The sequence below is a fragment of the Hyperolius riggenbachi genome, chromosome 8 (assembly GCF_040937935.1).
Source record: "Hyperolius riggenbachi isolate aHypRig1 chromosome 8, aHypRig1.pri, whole genome shotgun sequence".
NCBI lineage: Eukaryota > Metazoa > Chordata > Amphibia > Anura > Hyperoliidae > Hyperolius > Hyperolius riggenbachi.
In genome coordinates, this window is record NC_090653.1 from 40,330,686 (window position 1) to 40,351,191 (window position 20,506).

The 20,506-nt window shown below is 42.2% G+C and overlaps 1 protein-coding gene across 1 annotated transcript in view; it reads right to left on the bottom strand.

Annotated features, from left to right (window-relative positions):
• LOC137528095 (uncharacterized) overlaps positions 1-20,506 on the bottom strand; it is a 71,408-nt gene that overhangs the window by 13,828 nt on the left and 37,074 nt on the right. Inside the window, exons 6-10 of the mRNA XM_068249371.1 lie at positions 18,342-18,395; positions 16,736-16,867; positions 13,946-14,101; positions 10,443-10,562; positions 5,102-5,344 (exon numbers count right to left, since the gene is read on the bottom strand). Coding sequence (XP_068105472.1) covers positions 5,102-5,344; positions 10,443-10,562; positions 13,946-14,101; positions 16,736-16,867; positions 18,342-18,395 — 705 coding nt within the window. The remainder of the gene's footprint in view (positions 1-5,101; positions 5,345-10,442; positions 10,563-13,945; positions 14,102-16,735; positions 16,868-18,341; positions 18,396-20,506) is intronic.

The window sequence follows — 20,506 nt, forward strand, 5'->3', positions numbered from 1 at the left end:
TGTTTAACCCCTTTGCGACCCCCTAACATCTATAGGCGTAAGGAAGGTGGCAGCCCCAGGACCGCCTATTGCCGTAAGGCCTTAAGTCCTGGGGCTGGGTTTTGCAGGGGATCACTGTCGGCTGTCCCCTAGAGAAGCTCCAATCCCGATCCCCAATCATAGGCTGATGCCTATGAGAGAGGATCACCCTGATTGGCTGTCGGTGGGGAGGTAGGGCAGTAATTAAAATAAATAAAACATAGACAAATTTATTAAAAAAATTACAAATAAATAAACAAAAAAACAAACAAACATTGCAGCAGGGATCAGAGCCCACCAACAGAAAGCTCTGTTGGTGGGCAGAAAAGGGGGGGGGATTCACTTGTGTGCTAACTAGAGATGTAGCGAACAGTTCGCCGGCGAACGGTTCCAGGCGAACTTTGGGGGTTCGCGTTCGCCTGCACCAGGCGAACTTTTGCGGAAGTTCCATTCGCCCCATAGACTTTAATGGCCGCCGACTTTAACGGTTAATAGCAAAGTCCCCTTACATAGTAGAAACACCTCCCATTGTTGGAATGTTAAGTGGAATAGTGGGAACAAGTGGAAATTTTTTTTTCAAAAAGACCTTATACTTTTTGAGAAAATCAATTTTAAAGTTTCAAAGTAAAATGAGCCGATTCATAAAAAAAGAACCGATTCATTAAAAAGAACCGGATGATTCAGGAACTGTTAGTATAGCAGAGAATGCGTCCTGAGCAGGACGTGAAGCTGCCGGCTCGCTGCTGTCTCTCCCCACCTGCCTGCACCTGTCACCCTCAACTAGCCTGGCACCCAGCGCACCCACGGGTGCCAGGCTAGGTGAGAGTGACAGTTGAGGAGGTGGGGAGAGACAGCAGGAGCCGGCAGCTATGCGTCCAAAAGGAGGCATTCTCTGCTATGTGGGAGGCGTCGGAGAGCTTCAATCAACTTAATTGAAGATCGCAACATAAGAGGATACAGTTCGTTGGATCGTTTACCGTGGATATTGGCGTGGGAAAACTTTTTTAAAGGTACAGGTAAGTATTTATGGTTAATTTAGAATAATAAAATACTTTTCTCGTCGTTGTGTTTTTATTTCATTTAACCCTTTGTGGAAATGGATAAAGGGTACTTTGTACCCCTATACTCATTTCTCCTGGGAGGGGGGTGGTCATCTGGGGGTCCCCTTCTTAAAGGGGACTCCCAGAAGCCACCATGAACCCCCCCCCCCAGGGAGTCGTCGCCCCCACCTCCTCCTGGGGCACCGGAGGTGGGGAAGAGCCCCTTGTCCATGGATTGGACAAGGGCTCTGGGGGGGGGGGGGGGAGAGGAAGGCTTGGCTGCATTGTAGGAACTGTTAGGGTGATCATAACTGGTGAGTTTCGGGCCCCTAGGCCAAAGAGGTCATAGCTTAGGGTCACAAAAACCTGTTTATTTGGGCAATTTCAATGGAGGAGATCCTGGCGTACATTAATCGCAGCCATGGCCGTTAGCAACGTCTGAATTTCACGAAATGTCTCATGCAGGTAGAAGACATATTGTTAGACTTGGATTCCAAAGATGGGGTCCCTACGTCTCTGCAAACCAGAGTTACAGGGGTGCAAAATTAGTAAAATCCCCCATTGGCTTTCATTGGCTCCCTATTTCACTTTCCAAAATCTCACATCTTTTCAAAGGGCAATTGCTCAGCAGTGGCAAATTTTCTAGCATTGTAGGGACCCTTAGGGGGAACATGACTGGTGAGTTTTGGGCCCCTAGGCTGAAGAGGTCATAGCCTAGGGTCACAAAAACCTGTTTATTTGGGCAATTTCAATGGCAGTGATGCTGACGTACATAAGTTGCAGCCATGGCCGTTAGCAACGTCTGAATTTCACGAAATGTCTCATGCAGGTAGAAGACATATTGTTAGACTTGGATTCCAAAGATGGGGTCCCTACATCTCTGCAAACCAGAGTTACAGGGGTGCAAAAGTAGTAAAATCCCCCATAGGCTTTCATTGGCTCCCTATTTCACTTTCCAAAATCTCACATCTTTTCAAAGGGCAATGGCTCAGCAGTACCAAATTTTCTAGCATTGTAGGGACGCTTAGGGGGATCATGACTGGTGAGTTTTGCCACTGCTGAGCCATTGCCCTTTGAAATGGTGTGAGATTTTGGAACGGTAAATAGGAGGCCCAATGAAAGCCTATGGGGGATTTTACCAATTTTGGAGCCCTGTAACTCTGGTTTGCAGAGATGTAGGGACCCCATCTTTGGAATCCAAGTCTAACAATATGTCTTCTACCTGCATGAGACATTTTGTGAAATTCAGACGTTGCTAACGGCCATTGCTGCGATTTATGTACGTCAGACTCGCCACCATTGAAATTGCCCAAATAAACAGGTTTTTGTGAACCTAGCCTATGACCTCTTCGGCCTAGGGGCCCGAAACTCACCAGTCATGTTCCCCCTAAGGGTCCCTACAATGCTAGAAAATTTGCCACTGCTGAGCAATTGCCCTTTGAAAAGATGTGAGATTTTGGAAAGTGAAATGGGGAGCCAATGAAAGCCTATGGGGGATTTTACCAATTTTGGACCCCTGTAACTCTGGTTTGCAGAGATGTAGGGACCCCATCTTTGGAATCCAAGTCTAACAATATGTCTTCTACCTGCATGAGACATTTCGTGAAATTCAGACGTTGCAACGGCCATGGCTGCGATTTATGTACGTCAGAATCACTACCATTGAAATTGCCCAAATAAACAGGTTTTTGTGACCCTAGGATATGACCTCTTCGGCCTAGGGGCCCGAAACTCACCAGTTATGATCCCCCTAACAGTTCCTACAATGCTAGAAAATGTGCCACTGCTGAGCAATTGCCCTATGAAAAGATTTGAGATTTTTGAAAGTGAAATAGGGAGCCTAATAGAAGCCTATGGCAGAATTTAGCACTTTTGTACCCCTGTAATTCTGGTTGGTTATCATCATCACCCGCCGACTTTAGCAGTTAATAGCAAAGGCCCCTTACATCCTAGCAACACCAAATTTGCAGGATATGTTAAAAAGATAGCGGGAACAATATTTAAAGGACTTCCGAGGCCACAAATGTGAAAAAAGTTAAATACCTTTTCATAATCCAGATCCATGGAGGACGCCATCCGCGCCCTCCCGTTCATTCCCCCATGGCTCCCGCAGTAATACCGGCCCCGGTCGGGTCCCGACCCCTCCGAACAGGTCGGGTTCTCATTCCCTCCTCAATATGGCCGCCACAGATGGCCGCGGCTGCGCAGTCCGCACAGACGCGATTGCACCTGCACAGCTCTAGGGCCTCCTCCTGCTGCGTCATCAATATGCGTGCATACATCGGACGCATCGGGAGGAGGACCTAGAGCTGCGCAGCCGCAATCGCATCTATGCGGACTGCGCAGCCGCGGCAATCTGTGGTGGCCATATTGAGGGGGGAATGAGAACCTGACCCATTTGGGTGCACTGGGTGCCAGCCTAGGTGGGGGTTGACAGGTGCAGGCAGGTGGGGAGAGACAGCAGCGGGAGCCAGCAGCTTCACGTCCTTCCGAGGACGCATTCTCTGCTATACTAACGGCTCCTGAATGAGCCAGATCTTTTTAATGAATCGGTTCTTTTTTTATGAATCGACTTTTTTTTTTTACTTTAAAATCGATTTTCTCAAAAACTATAAGGTCTTTTTGAAAAAAACTTTGTCCTCTTGTTCCCACTGTTCTTCTTAACATTCCCAGTAATTTTGGTGTTGCTAGCTTTTAAAGGGGCTTTGCAATTAACCATTAAAGTCGGCGGGGGTATATTTTCCCACGGTCAGAAGGAGAATTTCCATTGAAACTTTAAAATTGATTTTCTCAAAAACTATAAGGTCTTTTTGAAAAATGTTTTTTTCCTCTTATTCCCACTGTTCTCCTTAACATTTTCTGCAAGTTTGGTGTTTCTAGCTTTTAAAGCGGCTTTGCTATTAACTGCTAAAGTCGGCGGGCGCTTAATTTTCCCACGGTCAGGAGTTACTTTAAAATTGATTTTCTCAAAAACTATAAGGTATTTTTGAAAAAAAAATTCCCCTCTTGTAGTCACTGAAAGATCTCAGGTGTTAGACACCTTGAAACATCTTTTCCATCACTTTTGTGGCCAGCATAATTTTTTCTATTTTTCAAAGTTCGCCTCCCCATTGAAGTCTATTGCGGTTCGCAAACTTTTCCGTGAACCGAACCTTCTGCGGAAGTTTGCGAACCCGGTTCGCGAACCGAAAATCGAAGGTTTGCGACATCTCTAGTGCTAACTGATATGGCTCTGCAGTGAGCTTTTAAAGCTGCAGAGCACTAAATTGTAAAAAATAGCCAGGTCACTAGGGAGGTGTAAGCCTACGATCCTCAAGCGGTTAAGAAGAAAAAACTGTCAGCAATGCTTTGATGAATCTGGCTCAGGGTCTGGAGAGCTAAATAAGTGATCCTATTTTGGTAGCTTCATTGGAGGTTTCATTGGAGGTAACACCGATGCAAATGATGCATGTATATTGTGTTAGCGATAAGATACCCATTTTAAAGAAAATCTGTAATGAAAAAACTTCCCCAGGGGGGGGTACTCACCTCGGGTGGCGGAAGTCTCCGGATCCTATTGAGACTTACCAGTCCTCCTCGGTCCTACGGCGGCGGCGATGTAAACATTTACCTCCCGGGCTCCAGCGCAGGCACAGTATCCGCTCTCTGCACGGAGATAGGCGAAAATAGCTGATCTCCGTCGGGTCGGTCTACTGCGCAGGCGCAAGTCTCCTGCGCCTGCGCAGTAGAGTGGACCCGATGGAGATCGTCTATTTTTGCCTATTTCCGTCAGAGGAGCCGCAACAGCGCCCCCCGCTGGAGCCCAAAAAGGTAAATATTGCACAGGCTGTCTGATTTGTCGCCCGGGGCATTCCGTGGGCTGCAGCGAGACCGCTGTGGGACACAGGAGGATGGGGGAAGCCTCGATGGGGTCCAGAGGCTTCCCCTTACTGAGGTGAGTACCCCCAAGGGGAACTTCTTTTCAGTACAGGTTTTCTTTAAGTACACTTGTGCTTCCTGAAATCTTAATTTTCCTTTGGCACAAAATTTTTTCGATGATTAACCTGAGAAATGGTTGAGATAATTCAAGTAGCTGTAATGATCCTCCATGGGTTTTTTCCACTGATTACACCAACTCTCCCACTCTAGGATAGTGGTATTAGGAAAGCTTGAATGGTGACTATTCTTTTCTCCATCACAGCTGCCATAGCAGTAGCGAGTCACATTATCAATCTTCAGATCGCATTTAAAAACTGTCTGGCCTCCACCAGACTCCTGACTAATCTGAAGAATTACACTGTGTCCACCTAAAAGATAAAAAAAGCTTTAAAACATCAAATGAAAAATAAACAGTTTAAAGGTAATGCACGCTATTTTAATATACTTTTTTTGATAGAAAGTAAAATAAGTAAAAGTAACATGATTTGAACTAAAAACTTTACTAATTAATATTTCGTGCAGTTTTTGGAGTTTGTGAAGACTTGAGTTTTACAGTTTTGATTCTGAAAAGTGTCAGAACCACTGTTGCTCCCATGGGAGATGTAGAAGTCCAAAGTTACTTCTACAGCCCCAAAGAGGGGATTACATATGTTTGTAAAAAGGCTATATTTATCTTCCTCTGTGGGGGAATGGGTGCAGTTAAAGTCCATCGAGAAGTGTTTTTTCTTTGAGCTTTATATATTTATATATACTGTATATGTCCTTCAAGCCTGGCACCCAAGACCCATCAGCATCCATAAATGCGTGTCTAGTGGATTTACAAAATTGGATGAACACCAGCTGGCTGAGGCTGAACTCTGACGAAACAGAGGTGTTGGTGGTAGGTGGTCCACACATGATGGCTAAAGTTGAAAACGCTCACCACCTCAAACTAACAATTGGCTGGTAAATGTAGGCCTTTATATAGATACATGCTACTAGCCGCTCAATGGTCAATAGCCTTCAAATGGAAAACCACAGATCTAGAGTTATCACTAGTTACCCAACGTCTAGACCTAATGATGATGATGGATCGGATTTATTTTTATAGCATTGAGAATATGACAAGATTTGATCTCATTTGGGCACCCTGGAAAACTTATAGGAGCGCTTAATTTCCCTTGGACATATGGGTTCATTCATTATAGTATGATGTACAGGATGGAAATTATTCAGGACTCTTGATACCAGATACCTTAAGCAGGAATATATCTGGTTAGCTCGTTCCTTCTTTTTTTTACTGTCTCTTGCTTTTATGTATGTTGTTTTTTTTTTCTTTTTTTTTCTTTTCTTCCTTTTAATTGGATGTATGTGTTAGAGGGAGCAATATATTTTTACAATAAGATCAGATAGGATGAACTGACCCCTGGGATCTCAGAAGGAGGTTTCATGTACCCCATTTCCCAGGCCGGACGGCCCAACTATCTATGCTATGTTCTTCAGATGCTCCCCCATAAATTTTTTTTTTTTTCTCTTTTCCTCTTGACTTCTAGTTGGTATGTTAATACCCTATGTTTTATTTGTTCTGCTTTTAAAAGCTTTGTATAATTGTTGATCTGATCAATAAAGCTTGTTAATACAAAAAAAAACCAAAAAACTAACAATTGGGGGAGATACCGTACAGTATAAAGACTCTGTGCGAAACCTTGGGGTGATCCTGGATGGAAATCTAAAACTCAGACAGCAGGTATCAGCTGTCAAGTCTTCCTTCTTCCATCTAAGAAATATAGCGATAATCAAACACCTTATCCCAGCTGAAGACCTACCTGCCCTGGTTCACGCATTTGTATCCTCCCGCCTAGACTACTGCAACGCCCTGTTCATCGGATCTACAGATAAGGACCTGCCTGCTCTAAACCACATGGGACCCAAATACATAGCGGATCTATTGGAACTTTATTCCCCTCCACGCACCCTTCGCTCTGCCAACAAGATGAATCTGGTTATTCCCAGGAAACACTTAACATTTGGTGCTCGGGCCTTTCCCTATGCAGCCCCTACTCTATGGAACTCACTTCCACAATCAGTACGAGAGGCTCCTTCTCTGGACAGCTTAAAAAAAAGGCTAAAAACTCACCTCTTTTCCCGAGCCTTTGAGACTGCATAATGCAGGATCACACAAGCTCTTGGAGTCCCCAGGGAGAAAAGCGCTATAAAACTATTATTGTTATTGTTATATTTGCCTGGCCTTTGTACTTCATATGGCTGCTCTCTCATTCTGGGGCACAAATCATCTGCTTACTGGTTGCCCAATCACAGGCCTGGTAGAAATGTTGTTCTTCATGCTTTATCTACAGTGTGGATGTTGGGAGGATACTTTTTGATCAAGACACTTGTCCTTCTTCTGGCTAAGTATCTCCTCTAATTTGGCATATATGATGGTGCCACTGATTATCTCATCTTACTGATTACGCCTGGACCACTGTAATGAGCAGTACAGGCCATTTCTCAATTTACTTACAATCTCACAATGGCCCATATGCAATTAACTTTTACTTCAGAGTTTTCTCCTAGAAGACAATTTTCATATTATCTTTATAATAACCTTTAAGCATTTTACAATTGAAAAAGTACCCAAAAATCGGTGAAAAAGCACTATTAAAATTGTTTTGTTTTGAGTATTTTCTTGCTTGCTGGTGGCTTAAAAGGCATTTTTATGACAAGTGAATTGCATACGGGCCAATTTACCTCTCTTTTTGGTTCTTATTCAATTCACTTTGGACCATATGCAATTCACTTTTTCTCCTAAATTTTCTCCTAGGAGAAAATTTGTAATTTTCTATTGAAAATAATTTTCTGGCACTGATCAACTGAAAAAGTATTGAAAAGTAGGCGAAAAGGTACTATCAAAATAATTGTTAGTATTTTCTTGTTTGCCGGAGGCTTAAAAGGCATTTTATTGACAAGTTCAAAAATATGACCTAGGAGAAAAGCTCAGGCAATTCACTTTTCTCCTGAGTTTTCTCCTGGATGATATTTTCATACTTGTCAACAAATTGCCTTTTAAGCTTCCAGCAAATAAGAAAATACTCAAAATGATTTTTAAAGTAATTTTTTTTTACCACTTTTTGGTACTTTTTTAATTGCAAAGTGCTGAACAGTTATTTTAAAAAGAAGCTGAAAAATATCTCCTATATGAAAACTCATTCGAAAATGTGCATTGCATATGGTTCCTTATCTCCTAAGTTTCCTCCTAAAAGATACATTTTCATTTTCTGTTAAAAATAATTTTTTTAGCACTTTGCAATATAAAAATTACCAAAAAGTAGGTGGAATAGTAATACTCAAAATTAATTTGAGTATTTTCTTGTTTGCTGGTGGCCTAAAAGGGCATTTTATTGATTAGCTATGAAATCATTAGGAGAAAATTTAGGAGAGAACGTGCATTGAATGAAGGCTTTTCAAAGGTTTATCTCTTTTTATTGACTTAACACATAATTTATCTCTTATTTGTTTATCTCAGGAATTAGCTCTCCTTATTTATTAATCTCAGGAATTAGCTCTCTTTATTTATTAATCTCAGGAATTAGATTTCTTTGAGCTGAAAATAAAAGTTTGTATGAAGCTTGACTATAGTCGGTTGAGGCAGCCGATAACGAGCACGACAGCCAATAATTAAGCATGTGTACAGCAGCCCCTGAGCCCCGAACCATGAGTGATCTGCCTGGTGAATCAACTTACCCGACAAAGGGCCACATTTTTTGAAGATGCTGTTTCTCGCCCACTGCTCCTTCGCCCCTCTGCCCCCTGCCTAGCAAAAGTATGCATCGTCAAGTACACGGCTGACATGAGTCTGTACAAGCCGGCCAGCAAGGTCACCCAAGGGCGTCGCTCCCGATCCCCGACGGGTGACACAAGTCAAAGGTGTGTATGCAACTTAAAATGAAAGGATGTGATCTTTCGGTCCATAGGTCAGGGCTGAGAATGTACAGACAGCTTAGAGGCTAGCAATGCGTTCTTCTGCTATGCATGGGGGAGGAGGGCTGACAGTAAGTGAGTAGAAGAACAATGTCCTCAACCAGCACTCGGCTATGTTGTTTCGCCAGGTGGATGCCTTGCTGATGCTGACGCATTGAGGAGCATCGGGGAATCGATGTACACACACTAGATTCTCATCCAAAAATGCCCTGAATGGCAAAATCAGCCAAGAACTATCTAGTGCGTGTACGAGCTTTGCATTCACTGGCGATTTGAGCAAAAGAAAACAGTATTTATGTAGATGTTTTTTTCTATACACATACTTACCTTGTGCAGACACACAAGACATATAACATTCAGACACATATAACTGTCTAGAATGCCATTCTAAATCAGCTATGATTAAGAACTAAATGTTCGACCATATCAGCTGTGTGACCGTGTGTATTTTTGTGGATACCGTATATTCCGGCGTATAAGACGACTGGGTGTACAAGACGACCCCCCAACTTTTCCAGTTAAAATATAGAGTTTGGGATATACTCGCTGTACAAGACTACCCCTCTTCCAACGCACACCAAATAATAAAAAAAAAAATCAGATATTGGTGCTATATATGAACAGATACTGGTGCTGTACTGTATGTGGTACCCAGTATATAACAGTATATAGGCGATTGACTGGTTGGATTGGTCAACTCTCCCCCTCCCTAAGTGGATTGGTCAGCCCTCCTTGTCTAGCTGTTTATCAGAGCGGTATGGAAGAATACATGACGTTGTGGCCATAAAACACTCCTCTTTCACCCTTCTGGCCCACCCTTGTATCCTATTTACCTCCATCTCAGATCTCGCTCACGTGCGCCTGCACCGCTTCGTTACAGTCCTCAGCAGCAAGATCTGAGAGTCGGTAACCGGATAGAGTGTATCACCCGGCATCAATGACACCCGGCGTATAAGACGACCCCTGACTTTTCAGAAGATTTTAAAGGGTTAAAAAGTAGTCTTATACCCCAGAATATACAGTACGTCCAGCAATAAAGTGGCTTTTATTGGACAAAGTGCGGACTTTCTTGTCTTTACAATACCTTGTGCAGAGTAGCAGGAAATATCAGAAGAGGTAAGCTACACACTTTAATTACATAGAACACAAAGGTTACTGCCCCGAGGGGAGATCAATCCAACATCACAATCCACGCAGGAGGATATTCGCTATTGCAATGTGAATACATTTGCTAAAAAAGTTTTTGTCTGTACTGTTATCATATACAACTTGAGGTCAGGAATGGAAAACTGTTGCCATGAAGTACAATCACAGCTGTAGTGACAGAAAATATTACAGTTTCTGATCCCACACAGACCCAAACCGTCTGTAGACAAAGCTGCATCTACACTGCACCAATGGAGAAAACAAAAGATCTCACAAAACAGTTGGTTAATACTAGTATCAACCAAAGTTAGTTATTTCACTGCCGTGCCTTTTACCATTTCAGATAAGAGGTGGAGGACTTACCTTGTGGTGTTAATGGATATCCATGACTTGGGTGAAGCATAGCTAATAATAGTAGGGAAATACACAACTTATGCTTATGATTATTATTTCCTTTTGTGAATGTTGAGGAAGTATAGCCACCTATAAACAATCATAAAAAAAAAAAATTAACCTCTTCGGTCTGACAACCAACAGAACTGTGTGAAGCGAGCCATATGCATTCAATCATCACTCAATTCTGTTTTCGATCATCATTTGATGGATATTACGATCAATGATTGATTAGACTAGGACCAACACACGCAATTTTGCATGTGTTGCACATCTAATGTACAGTATTTCTATAGCATTGTATTTTTTTGGTTTCATATGTTTTGTGATTTTGCTGCATTATTAAGTCACATAAATGTGTGATTGCCATGAAATGTAAGCCAATGTAAATGCAGAAAAATAATTTATGTTATGTGAAAATCGCATCTGATTTTCACGTTAATTAGATATTGTATTTTTCGTTCTATAAGACACACTTTCCCCCCCAAAAGTGGGGAGGAAAAGTCTCTGCATCTTATGGAGCGAAGGCTGCATCTCTGCATGTCATCTTTACTTTAAAGCGGACCACAGCCAGTGGCAAACTTGAAAAAAAGACAAAACACATTACTTGATCCAGGGCACCAGCTAGATCAGGTAGTGCTGCGTACCACTGTTCGCCGAACCTGAGCAATTTTATCAGCTAGTTTCGGTTTTATAAAAAAATAATATCTGCCGCAGTGGGGGGGGGGGGAGCAGGGAGAGACTGTGAATGAGTGGGGGAGAGGCGGTAAATATCCGGCATTCTATGATGAACAGATATTTACATTTTTATGAATTTTTACAAAGAAAATGTGCCTAGGGCCTGCCAAAAATATATATTTTTTTAAATGTCTCGTATTAAATAAAATTTAAAAAAAATGTAAAAATACAGTGTCATGGACATCATTGAATACAAGGAAGACACGGGTGTGTTGGTTGGTGTAATACTGTACAATACTAATCACACAGTGACACAAAGGTCCATGACACTGTATATTTTTCTTTAAAGGACACACTGACTGTGATATCACTGACAGTAACTCACAGTAAGGGGACACGGGTGATGCTGTGTGGGGATCAGTGACATTTAATCAGCAGCCGCAGCCACACACTACGCTATATTTGGATGTTGCACTGCTGCAACACACGCCAGTCCTCAAAAGAATTATGGGGGGGGGGGGGGGTCCCTGGCTGGTACACTACAAATAGCAGAGCACCTAGGAAACAGCTACACAGCACAATATCAAAATTACAATATCAAAATCTAACACTGTTCCTGTATCTGCAGCAGCAGTAGCTCCTCTCCCTACACGCAGAGTGAAAATGGCCACTGGGATTGTGCCTTTTATAGGGGTAGGAGTGGCCCGGGTAGTGATCAGTTCTGATTAGCCGTCCTATCTCATGTAAGTTTGAAAATGGCTCGATGGGAAAGAATATTGAAGTCGTGAACGCCCCATATATATTTCGCGTTAGAGGCGAACAGATGAACGGTGACCATTCACCAGGAACTGTTCACCTGGTAAATGGTTCTGCCATCCCTATATGATCAGGAAAACGCAATCAAAAAAATTGCATTAAAAAATGTCAAATTGCAGAGGGAGAAAAAAATCGAAGGACAAAACTGAAAAAAAAAAAATGAAAACCCACAATCAAATGTGTGGAAAAACATGGAAAATCCCATGCGAATTCACATGGAAAGTGTGAATTCTGCCTTAAGACCAAAATTGTGGATCAATCTTTTGATCAATTTTAGAACTTACAGTATTATCAATTAGAATATTGATCAAAAGTGTTTAAAGAGTAACTGTCAGGCTGCAGAAGCTAATTTAAACCTCTATTCTCCTGTGTTAAACAGTTTAGACAGAAGCCAAAAGACATTACTAAAGATAAAAATCTCTCTTACATTTAATGTGTGCTTATCACCAAAGCTAAGCTCCTAAGGAGGACGCAAGCCGCATTCCATACTGCAAAGCATTCTGGGGCCCTCCCCTCGGCTGCTAAGGAGAAGACCGGATCAAGTTTCAGCAGCTTCTAAACTCACAGCACAGATAAATCTCCGGGAAGATTACTCTGCAGGAGTCCGCTATTGTTCCTAGCCACATGGCTCATTAATATTCACTGCACACTGTGTTATTCTGTACGAGCTGTTCTGTGATCAGAAGCAGGCAGGACATGACGACACATTTGGCTTCACAAACATGGAGCCTGCCATGGGCTGTCAGGAGAATCATTCTCTGCATATACTATATACAAATTCTGTGAAATCCAAACGTGGACAGTGAAATGCATATGTAATGTAAGTACAGCCAATCTTTAGCTACTGATATATGTGTTTATTTTCTCTGAGACCTTATACCTAACAGCTCCTCTTTAAAGTGTTTAAATCCACTTCAGTCTGTGATGGATCGGACCTTTTTTCTAATCTAATGTTTCATTGGTAAAAAAAAAAAAATGTACAGTGCGCTGAAGCTTTTGTTATATCGGAATACCTACATTACTGGCCATAGTGTGGAGGAGCCTGGCGAGTCGATACAACTGAGGCAGACGGTGACCCTGCACCTGTTGGTGTGATATGCCTGTGAGCATTTTTATCTTGTAAGTGTAACTTTTACTTTTTACGATTCATATTAAAAGGATAATGCACCAGAGAGCGCTGAACTGGTATTTTTTTTGCTCGAGCGTTCACTTGATTCCACAAGTGAGTTGGAGCAGCATACTCTGGAGGCATTACAGATTCACTACAGGGGAAAGATTGGACTTTGTTGGAGCGTAGTATTGCATTGGTTGTCTGTGTCATCCACACCAAGAACCCCATTGAGTATTAAAACATGCATGAGATTTAGGCCGGACGCACACTGAGATGCATTACTCCACAGCATGTTGTTTTTTTTTATTTAATGGGATGCAACGCAATGCGACTCAACTCAACTCAACACATCTAAGCATGAATCCAGCCTCAAGGTGGCCACACAAACTCACACACTATACACTTTTTATACTTTTTGATTAGAGAATTATGATAGATTTTTCCAGTTGATTGACTTTTGAAACATGCCCACCGAGCAAGCCGGAGCTAAGGCCCTCTTGTGCGCTACTCTCCAATCTACACTGCGACTTGACGGAAAAACAGAGCTATTTAGGACATGAAAATTGGCTCGAGTGACTCAGAGAGGAAAGTGGAGTCAGGTAATATGTTTTTTTCTTTTACGTTCTCTTTCAAGTTTTTTTTTTCCCTGCTCTACTCTAATTTTCGTCTCACCCGACTAGATTTTTTCAAGTTTTTCTGTTCATTAAATTTTTATACAGAGAGTTCTAAAGGTTCAGACATTTCAGTCTCCTCCTATCAAGACCGAAACGTCTAATTGATGGTGAATTTGATACAAAATATAATACTTGTGTCAAGACAATTTAATGTACAGTAGAGTATTCCTTTAGTCCATTAGTTTAGTTAGTACCTGAAATCTCATTTTTAGTTGTAGGTAATTGAGTTGAACGTCCGCTGTTGTTCCAAGTCTTCCAAATCCCGCAGCTCTCATGTACTGGACAACTGTGGTACTGAGTATGGTGTAAAGTAACACTTTTTGTCGGATTAGGGGGACTAATATTCAGATCTAAAGAAACATATAAGAAAACACCACAGTTTTTCAAGGTGTTGTTAAATTTACATTTCAGCAATGATCTGACTGTGGGACGCCGGAGTGGTGAGAGTACCGGCTTTATTACTGTTGGCATTTCGGAAACAACTGCTTGTGTAGCTACCAGTAGCCCTGCATTACATAGTGGTCCATATCGCTGGTGTCAGCATTACTATCAGTGACAGCGTGTCCTGGCAACATTTGTCTCTCTTTCCCTCCCTCCTCCCTGAAGAAAACCTGGAGTATGTAGTACCGGTACCAATGTGGGCGAGGTATGAGTGGGCTGTGCTGGAATGTGCTTGGGAGCGTGTCTTTTTAATGTGCTTTTAAGGTAAAGTGGGTGCATCTTTTGTGCAGTTTATATCTTTTTGATACCAATAACAGTTGTTTATATGGACCTAGTAGTGGGATCCTTAAAGAGAGTCTGAAGCGAGAATAGATCTCGCTTCAGACCTCATATACAGCAGGGGCATGTGTGCCCCTGCTAAAACGCCGCTATCCCGCGGCTTAACGGGGGTCCCTGTCCCCCCAAATCCCCTCCGTAATGCGGGGGAGCGCTTCCGCATTGGGGCAGGGCTAACCGCCGCAGCCCTGCCCCACGCGCGTCTGTCAGCGCGTATCTCCGCCTCTCCCCCGCCCCTCTCAGTCTTCCTTCACTGAGAGGGGCGGGGGAGAGGCGGCGATGCGCGTCTGATTGACGCGACTGGAGGCAGGGCTGGAGCCGTTAGCCCTTGCCTCCAGGAAGCAAAATCAGCGACCAAGTCTGCGACCAAGGTTTGCGGGGGGTGGGTTGGGGGGTCAGGGACCCTCGTTCAGCCACGGGATAGCGGCGTTTTAGCAGGGGCACACATGCCCCTGCTATATATGAGAGCTGAAGCGAGATTTAGTATCGCTTCAGTGTCTCTTTAAAAGCAGTGGGTGAGATAGACAGTTTGTGTTTGGAATTGAGTGCAGCTTTCACTTTCATGTTTAGTTTTGTAAGAGCACTGTGATGTGTTCGCTTGGTGTGGAGGGCAGGGGGAGGGGTGTTTGTTCATAGTTAGAGGATCGGCTGAGGGTAACTTTAGCTGCATGGAGTCAGTGAGTCAGTGATAGAGGGTGAGTTTAGCTGCATGGAGTCAGTGATAGAGGTTGAACTTAGCTGCATGGAGTTAGTGATAGATTATTCTTAGTCATATTGTAATGTGTAGTAAGTGTATGTGTGTGGTGTGTGTGTGTGTGGTTGCATGTCTCTTTGTGTCAGTGTGTGTGGTTATGTGCCTCTGTGTGTCTATGTGTATGATTTTGTGTCAGTGTGTGTGGTTATGTGCCTTCCTGTCTATGTGTGTGATTTTGTGTCTGTGTGTGGTTGTATAGGTGTGTGTGTGGTTATGTTTGTGTGGGTTTGTGTATGTGTGGTTATGTGTCTCTGTGTGAGGTTATGTGTTTTTGTGTGTGTAGTTGCGTGTCTATCTCTGTGTTTGTGTGTCGGTGTGATGCTGCATGCCTAACCTTGCACTGTTTTGAGTAGATCATGTCAAAGAAGCTGATGTCACCTCCCCTCTTGCACACATCCTTGGGCTGTGCAGTTCCTTGAAAATATACAAAGGGGGTGATGCTAAGAGGGAGAGGATGTCAATCCCTTTTCAAAAGCAATTCCCTCTGGCATCATCTTTCTTTGCTCTACATACCTCTCCACTGCAAACTCCTGATTTTAGAAGACAACAGGTTTGGCATAAAATGTTGTGGAAACTATTATTTCAATCTACATTTAAATAAATGCATTTAAATGTAGAGTATTGGAAATATGCCTACATGTCCAGACTTTAGGGGCACGGTGTTTAACGTAATTACCATTAAAAGTTAGTGTAATTTCTAAGAACTCTATTCGTTGCCATATTAGGTTGAGAGTGGAAGTATGATTATCATATTTGTAGCTATGTCAACTTGCCCATACTTAAAATATGTAGTTTCAGGTCTTCTGCAGTAACCCAAAGTTTGAAATTGTGCCAGACTGTCAGTCAAACCCGGTTAATGCTTAACAATTAGCTGGTTAAATGATCAACAACTACATGCTTTAATTGGCTGGTATCAACCGCATTCATGGGTCAGTAGAAATATGAATGTAGGAGGAGTTAGGTTGTTCACCACTACTCATTAGACACACCCACCCAGGAACTATGGCCAAAATGACAGTGTGCAGATACCTGAAAGTGAACACAAAAGAAATCTGTAGGCCACCAGAATATAGAGGTAGTATGGAGCTCATAGTAAATCAGAAAATCCATCATCTAAGCATCCGAATCAGAGCAGTTTTCTATGTTTGGGTCCCTGAAAGGCCCACCCCTTTCCCAGCCTGAAGCTGATGTAGGGCCTGTCTTTTGGCTGCACACACAGTACTGCATGTTACATAATATAGTATTTGAATGAAGAACAGAAAAACTGTGATCTGGCTGTGACCAGAGGAAATCCTTCAGTTATAAAAAAGTGGTTGCTTTACTATATCTTAATAGTGTTTCAGTAGATTAGGGATCTGTTAAGGTATAGATTAAGATGTTTCACTTATTTGCCAGGATTTAGGCTTTTAATTCATTAAGCAAGTGTATGAGGATGAGGATCCCTTAAACTCACTTGGCAATTTCCAGTGTTTTCGATGTTCAATGGAATGCAAATAGCTCTCTGACCATTTTACAACCATCGGAACAAATCCAACAGAACTCTGCGTGTTAATCCAGCAATAGGCAAAGGCGGGTACTCGAAAAACTGAAAAAAAGAAAGATACAAGAATACCACTTATACAAATACTTTACAGCTCAAGGTAATAAGTAAAATCAACTCCATGCTGTCTCAATTGTTTACCAAGAAAATAGTCTAGTGTTTTTACTTTCATTTATATTTGAAGAAAATTAATAATAAAAACTGAATATTTTTTTTTAAATTAGAAAAATACGAACTATACAAAATTAGCATATCAATGATTTGGTGCTCCATCTACCAATGGAACTGTCAATTCCAAATAGTAGAAATTAGATGATAAATATCTTCTTGAATAGAATTAGAAAACTACGTGAGCCTAGTAATCATTTTTTTTTTGACTTGTGGTACTCAATTTCAATCAGCTTTCGGGAGAAAAATCGATTAAATTGCCATTTATCGCTGTGTGCCACTCTTAATCTTTAAAAGTAATGGCCTTTTCCAACTGGATTTCAGTCAACATCATAATAGAGATCAATTGACTGACATCTCTATTTTTAACTGATTTTGATTTGATTTTGTATTTTTATCAGATTTTATCAATTAAAATGTTCAATATTTTATAGCTTCTGTTTTATAGCTTTTATTTCTATTTGTCATTTGTCAATCTAAAGGTGGCCATACATGATTCATTTTTGTTTTTGACCTATGAAATCCAATTACCGGTAATGTTTCCACTTGATTGAATAATTAGAAACATTTAGCGCTGTGTGAGGGCCTGTGATAATTAAGGTCAGAGCGATAGTGTACTAATATACACTATCGCTCTGACCTCAATTATCACAAGCCCGGGACACATGGCAGTTCCTCTGCGCTCTGTGTGCAGTCTCATATCTGGAACTCTAAGCAGTGTGTGGAGGGGCGATGCTAAGGATGGGAAGAGAGGAGGAAGTACTGACATTTCCTCCCCACCCATCATCGACATTCTGCTCTAGTAGAATATTTCGGCTGAGCAGAACGGGGGACACAGGGAGTGCTGGAGGGGAGGAAGGTGCTGTCATGTTTGTCACAGCACCAGACATCAGTGTAAAAAGTATATTATTTACAACCGGTTCAGGGGAACTTTATGCCACCAGCACGAATAAAAAAAAAATACCCTGAATAATTTTGACAGTATTTTTTTCACATACTTTTTAGTACTTTTTTATTTTGTGCTAAAACAATATTTAAAACAGAAGATGAAAAATGATCTCATAGGAGGGCACTGGCCCTTATTCAATTAACTTTTTCTCTTGACTTTTCTCCTAGGAGATTATTTTTCAACTTCTATGTAAAATAATTTTTCAATTGAAAAAATACTGAAAAGTAGGTGAAAGAGTGCTATCAAAATTATTTTGTAGGGTTTTATAGGTTCGGAATTCATGCTTTGCCGAACTACCATCCCTACTACATACAAATCCCAATATCACCACCAATAGTGTAGAGATCCTTCAAAAAAGACATAATGCCTTTCGGAAAAACAGCACAAGATCCCAAAACTTACTATTTTCATATCCATAAATTTCTATTTCAAGAATCCCAGGTCGGAGGTCAGCATCTAGGCAAAACAAAGGTGCGTACAATTAACATGATCTAGATTTAAAAAAGTAAAGGGCAATAAAATATATTAACAATTTGTTTGAAGTGGAAGTTTAACAAAAAATAGGTTTTACTCTTTAAATTCTAGATAGAGTGGTGAAGGGTTAGAATTAGCTAGAGTAGCTTTTTTGGTCCCTCCTGATATCACCTTAATTTCTGTCAGTAAGGGTTTTGTTATGTGAGTGACTCTGGTAAGTCCAGAGCAGTGTTGCTCGGATACAATCCATGATCACGGCAGCACGGTGGCGTAGTGGTTAGCTCTCTCGCCTTACAGCGCTGGGTCCCTGGTTCGAGTCCCAGCCAGGGCACTATCTGCAAAGAGTTTGTATGTTCTCTCCGTGTCTGCGTGGGTTTCCTCCGGGCACTCCGGTTTCCTCCCACATTCCAAAAACATACGGATAAGTTAATTGGCTCCCCCTAAAAATTGGCCCTAGACTACAGTACTTACACTACATAATATAGACACATGGCAATGGTAGGGATTAGATTGTGAGCTCCTTTGAGGGACAGTTAGTGACAAGATATATATATATATATATATATATATATATATATATATATATATATATATATATATATATATATATATATATATATATATATATATATATATATATATATATATATACACTGTACAGCGCTGCGTAATATGTCGGCGCTAAATAAATACTAAATAATAATAATAAAAAAATAATAATAATCACGGCATAGCCATGATTCATGAGCATTTTTTCACTATCCGACATCGTGATCCAAATCCGTGATTGGGAATCGATCATGGCAGTCAATCACGAATTCAGCCATTATTCCAAGTATTCAGCCCATAATCACAGGAAAAATATCTGTGATTATCACCAGAAAACCAGCTGACTTTAGAGGTTAATATCAAAGCCCCCTTATATCCTAGAAACACCAAATTTGCAGGATATGTTAGGATATTTTCCTGTTTTTTAAAACTTTTTTTTATGTTCAGCTGGTGGGAAATTAAAAAAAAATGATGTGGGGTCCCCCCTACCCAGCATATTTAACCCCTTGTCCCCCATGCAGGCTGGAATAGCCAGAATGCGGAACCCCGGCCGACTGGGGCTTCGCACCCTGAGCTATACCAGCCCACATGGTCCATGGTATGGGGGCTCCGGGGGAGAGGGGCAGCCAAGCCATCCTCTCCCCACCAGAGCTCTTGTCCAATCCATGGACAAGGGGCTCTTCCCCACCTCCAGTGCTCCAGGAGGAGGTGGGGTGATGACTCCCTGGGGAGGTTCATGGTGGCATCTGGAAGTCCCCGTTAAGAAGTCCTTTAACCACTTGAGGACTACAGTGCTAAACCCCCCTAAAGACCAGGCTAGTTTTTGCTTAATAGGCCACTGGAGCTGCAGTGCCGCACAACTCAGCACACAAGTCATTCCCCACCTTCCCCTTCCATTTCTCCCCACAAACAGAGCTCTCTGTTGGTGGGGTCTGATTGCCCCCCAGATGTTTTTTTAATAAATATTTATCTGTATATTTTTTAAATTCATGTATATATTTTTTTCTTTCCCTGCTCCCTCCCCCCCCCCCCCCCCCCCCTCCAGCCATTCAGCTGATAATGACAGCCGATCACTCCCCAGCCTGTGGAGGGGACAGCCATGTCACGTGGCTGTCCCCAGTACAGCGCTGCTGCAGATCGCAGCCCTGTACCCAGTAATTAGATGTCAAAACTGCCTTCTAACAGTCTCCCCTGAAGGTGGGCGGAGCTCCGCCCCCCAAGCAGGAAATGAGCATGCAGCCTGCGCACAATCTCCTGCAGTACCTGGCCCCAGGACTTGACGCCAATTGGTGCAGCGGTCATGCCCATTGGCGTGATGCAGTCGTTAGGTAGTTAATATTCTAAATTAACCAGAAATACTTACCTGTACCTTTAAAAAAAATGTTCCTCAGAAAAGGTCCCACGTCAATATCCTCTAATCTTGCGGTCTTCTTAAGTTGAGGGTGCGAAGCCCCAGTCGACTTTGCATTCTGCCTATCCCAGCCTGCCTGCCTATCCCAGCCTGCATGAGGGACAAGGGGTTAAATATGCTGGGTAGGGGGGAC